Raw genomic sequence first — 5,000 nt, 5'->3', positions numbered from 1 at the left:
AAACATGGAAGGAATTCTCACTGACGGTGTAAAATGTGTGGATATGTCCTTTCTTATGAGATCAACACACACACTCACATTTGAAATATATTTATGTCCACATAAACAGAAGTACAAGATGTGCAAAGGACATAAACACTGCCAGTGCAGTCAGGTAATGGGGAAACAGCCAGTTACAAAGTGCATGTAAGGCAGAGCATTGTTACATACAAAACAAAAGATGGCATACTTGTCGAACGCAGTGGACAACAATCATGGGTAAAGGAAGCAACGCCTCCTCCAAATTGAGCGGCTTCTATAATAGCTGATATTGAGCAGTACCTTGCTAATTGTTTAGCCCTCCTTTTGGAGAGGCCGGCCATTTGAAGGCCCCTAACAACCAACTTGTGCATGTGCCCTAGGCTTGCAAAGATAAAAACCAAAAGTTTACATCTGTAGCCTAGCTGAGAGATGGTCTGCTCTAGCTGATGATATTTTAGCACTTTGGTTAGGAAGGCTTCCTCTAATAGTCCATGAGCCAGAGCCCCAAAATTGAGCAATGATTATCGAAAGAGTGGGCAAAACCAAACCTATTTTAAATTGTTCATAGGGTCAATACGAGTAAATAAATATATGATAACCTTTCCACAGGAGCAGCTTTTTCATAGTTATCACACATTTTGTTATTTTCCCCATACGTACATGTACATGACAGGTGAAAAAATGACAAAATTTTAAAAAGAGTTATCATAATGAAACTTCCTGAGTTGATTACTTGCATGAAGACAATGATTTATCGTATTACAAGTTTTCTGAAATTGTATATTTAAATATGCAAATTAGGCATTTAGTCCATCAGCCAGAGCCCCAAAATGTAGCCAGATATTGAATATTCCCTCGTTAAAAACCTTTGACTCAAACATCTTAACAAAATGAAATAAGAATGTTCACTCTGGCTTTGTCCAATGTTCCAATGTTGATTCTGGAAAGTTATACAAATTCGGGCATATTTTCGTAATGCCTAATTTGCATATTTAAATATACAATTTCAGAAAACTTGTAATACGATAAATCATTGTCTTCATGTAAGTAATCAACTCAGGAAGTTTCATTATGATAACTATTTTTAAAATGTTGTCATTCTTTCACCTGTCATGTACGTATGGGGAAAATAACGAAATGTGTGATAACCATGTAAAAGCTGCTCCTGTGGAGAGGTTATCATATATTTATTTACTCGTATTGACCCTATGAACAATTTAATATAGGTATGGTTTTGCCCACTCTTTCGATAATGAAATCTTATCTGGCTCATGGACTATAAGCTGTAATCAAAACTACAGCCGACCTCCAGAATGAACACCTCTCTATGGTTTTCATTAACAACAATGACATCAGGGGTGTTAGCTGAAATGTTAGAGAACACAGAATCATCATTACACAGGCTAAACATGCTCGGCTTCACAGTAGAATGCTTATACAGCATAATGGAGGACCTGAAAATAGAAGAGATATCTTTTGATATCAGATCCACTATTCTGTCATGCCTACTTATGTAGAGTCCCCTGTATACATGGCACCCGTTTAGGATGTGGGACATGGTTTCAGCTATTTGTTCATGACCATGATGTATACAGTAGGCCTGACCTCGACTAAGTCGAATAGTCGACTGGTTAGTCGCGGGGGGTCCGAGTCGACTGCGGGTCTCTTAGTCGAATCTAGTTGGGAAAAAAAAAAATTAATTGTTTTTTGGACAAGTCTACACCTGCAACCACACGTAACTTCCACTTTATTCTTCTTATTCCTCTCTTCGTATTGTTTGTGTTGGAGCGCCTCAGTGCGGCTGCAGAGTTCATGTGCAACCTCTTCCAGAGAGAGATAGAGACACTAGAAACTCTGCTGGAGACACAAAACAAACTGTGTAGACTTGGCCCTTTGAAATAAAATGTATTTTTGTCCCTTTCTTTTTTTTGCATTAGTCGACTGCCAGTCGACTATTGGCAATTAGTCGCCAATTAGATTCGACTAAACAAATCCTTAGTCGGGGACAGGCCTAGTATACAGTGAGGAGCATGGTTGCCTGGAAACCAGATGGAGAGGTTAAGTTTAGATGGTAAAACCTGCAACCTCGCTTTCAGAGTAAAGATAACAATGCATTCGTCTAAAGCAACATTTTTTAACACAGAGTGAGAGACAGAGTGGTCCGCAGCAGGGAGACATGCAGTCTTCCCTTGCAGCCTCAGCTCGGTCCAGTGTTGCCGCTGCCTTTGCTGTTGTGCCCATAAGAGGCGACCTCGGGCATTAGTCAGTGGGAGTTGGTGTTCTGCACACACACACACACGCACGCACGCACACACACACACACACACACACACACACACACACACACACACACACACACACACACACACACACACACACACACACACACACACACACACACACACACACACACACAAAAGCTTCAAATCCAACTTGAAGTGTATTGTCACATCACAGGAGTGAAAGCCTGAGGGGAAGTATTTTCCGTACAAGCTTCCATGAATTGCAGTTACAAAAACATTATCATAAGAAAAGGAAAATGTCAAATAACAAAACAGAGTATCAAATATTCATACGGTGTGTGTACTCAAAACATAAGTACCAGTCTCTAGTGTGAGCGAGGAAGAATCATCACTTAGCAGCAGATATCAAATACACTAATGTATTCACCACTTGAACCCTATTCTGGGGTGAACGTTAAGGTGAAAATAGCCAATCTACAAGCTCACAATGCGTCGTGTTGTGATGCATTGTGAGCTTGTAGATCGGCTACCGAAGATGTTTATTGTACCAACTCCTGAATCGCTATACCTTGCAGACCCTCCTGTCTAGCGTCAGGGTCTTGAGCTCAGAGATCAAGACTTAGCTCGGTATACTTGCTATGCTTACGATGACAGCAACGTTTTAGGAGAGCTATTTTTCAGTACACACACACACACACACGCACACGCACACGCACACGCACACGCACACGCACACGCACACGCACACGCACACGCACACGCACACACACACATACATTCACAGACACCGTATGTACATGCATAATGTATACAAACATAAAATAGAGAACTGTGACTGAACTCCAACAGCCATGATTCCCCCAAACAGCTATTCTTTTACTGCCTGCAGTGTGTGCTACCCTGTCACACCCTGTCACGCTGTTGTGACAGGGTGACAATACAACCTGCTGAACCTGCCATGTGTGTGACATGCTAGTTAGTACATCCAGTCTGCTTATTTAGGACTCTCACACACACACACACACACACACACACACACACACACACACACACACACACACACACACACACACGCACACGCACACACACACAGGGGCACCAGGGGAACTTTGTTTGATTGACGGTTCCTAATAATCCTGAGTGAGTCACCTGAACCTCTCCAGAGGGTCACTGTCAGTGGAAGTACTCACATTTTTTAGTTAAGTAATAGTATCAATACCACAATGTAGAAATAGTCTGTTACGGTACAAGTAACGTTGTACCGTACCGGTACAAGTAACGGTTCTGTTTTCAAAATGTACTGTACTTGAGTAAAAGTAGAAAAGTATTGGCATCAAAATATACTTAAAGGGATAGTTCACCCCAAAATGACTTTTTTTTTCTATTTTTTTTCCCGACCCCATGGTGACTTGAATTCATGGATATATTTTAGTTTTTGTCTCATTCCTAAGCCAATAATTTGATGACAGCGGTCCCGGTAGGAGACACAAAGAGTATCTTTGTGTCTCCTATACCAGAACCGCTGCCTACCGGTCCGCCGGTCATCAAATTACTAATCGATTGAAAAAAAGATGTTTTTTTGGGTGAACTATCCCTTTAAAGTACCAAAAGTAAAAGTACAAATTATAACTCATTTTGCGGTCTTTGCCAAGTTGACATTTTGTCTCAGCCCCAAAAACGGAGGATGTGCGTTATTTCACTGTACTTATCGCGCCTCCATTTGTAACCCCCCCCTCCCCCTTTCTCTCTCTCTCTCTCCAGCTCCTAACCCGTGTGCAGCTAACTCCGGCATGGGTCCATGTTCTCACCTGTGTCTCATCAACTACAACCAGACCTTCTCCTGTGCCTGTCCTCACCTCATGAAGCTGGGCACCGACAACCACACATGTTTTGGTAAATAATATACATTCACACCTGTTATGGTAAATAATATACATTCTCACCTGTTATGGTAAATAATTTACAAACACACCTGTTATGGTAAATAATATACAAACACACCTGTTATGGTAAATAATATACATTCATACCTGTTATGTTAAATAAGATACATTCACAGTTATTACATAATCGCCTGATTGTATTTATTCAAGGTAATCAAATTGGTTTTGCAAAATCGTCAGAGTCATGTATGAATTCATATATTTTCAAAAGCAGTGGAAATAACAGGTCTACAAGCTCACAATGCGTTGCGATGGGACACTATTATGGAAAATATTTATATCCAGTCAGGGTGAAGAGTCGACCATTTATTTGGAAGATTCAGCAGAGCAACAGCCTTACAGATCATAAGGAACAGTCCCTCCTGGCTTGTTCTGGCAGTCCCTCAGGGCACAAGCCTCCGGAAGTTTCATATGGGACATAATTAGGATGTTATCCTAAATGGTCATAATAGGGTTATTTGCTATTCTAAGTCACAGTAGGAACATGCTGACTGGTTAAGTTAGCATTGACCATTGTATAGTCTCATTTGGGACCGATTATATGCTGATACAGAGAATACAGTATGTGGAAATAGACATTTGGAACAGTTGTTGAATGACAGAAACAGAAGCTGTGAAAAGACCCCTGCTGTGAAACTTACATGCAATGGCCTCAAATATAAATAGATAAATAAATAAATGATTTTACAGATTGGCATTCTAAAATAACAATTACAACACGTTGTAAGTACCACCCCCCCCCTCCCCATCTCAAAATATTTTGTTCCAGGGACCCCCAGAAGCAAAGATATAT

General features: G+C 40.7%; 1 protein-coding gene across 1 annotated transcript in view; it reads left to right on the top strand.

The window, feature by feature from the left end:
• Window positions 1–5,000, top strand: part of LOC308081788 (low-density lipoprotein receptor-related protein 1-like) — a 285,687-nt gene that overhangs the window by 175,487 nt on the left and 105,200 nt on the right. The window contains exon 29 of the mRNA XM_080423412.1: window positions 4,026–4,157. Coding sequence (XP_080279538.1) covers window positions 4,026–4,157 — 132 coding nt within the window. The remainder of the gene's footprint in view (window positions 1–4,025; window positions 4,158–5,000) is intronic.

The sequence above is a fragment of the Gymnoscopelus braueri genome (genome assembly GCF_963280865.1).
Source record: "Gymnoscopelus braueri genome assembly, chromosome: 3".
In the NCBI taxonomy this organism is placed as follows: domain Eukaryota; kingdom Metazoa; phylum Chordata; class Actinopteri; order Myctophiformes; family Myctophidae; genus Gymnoscopelus; species Gymnoscopelus braueri.
The sequence above is the reverse complement of the archived record's forward strand: the minus strand, read 5'-3'. Positions and strand labels throughout refer to the sequence as shown.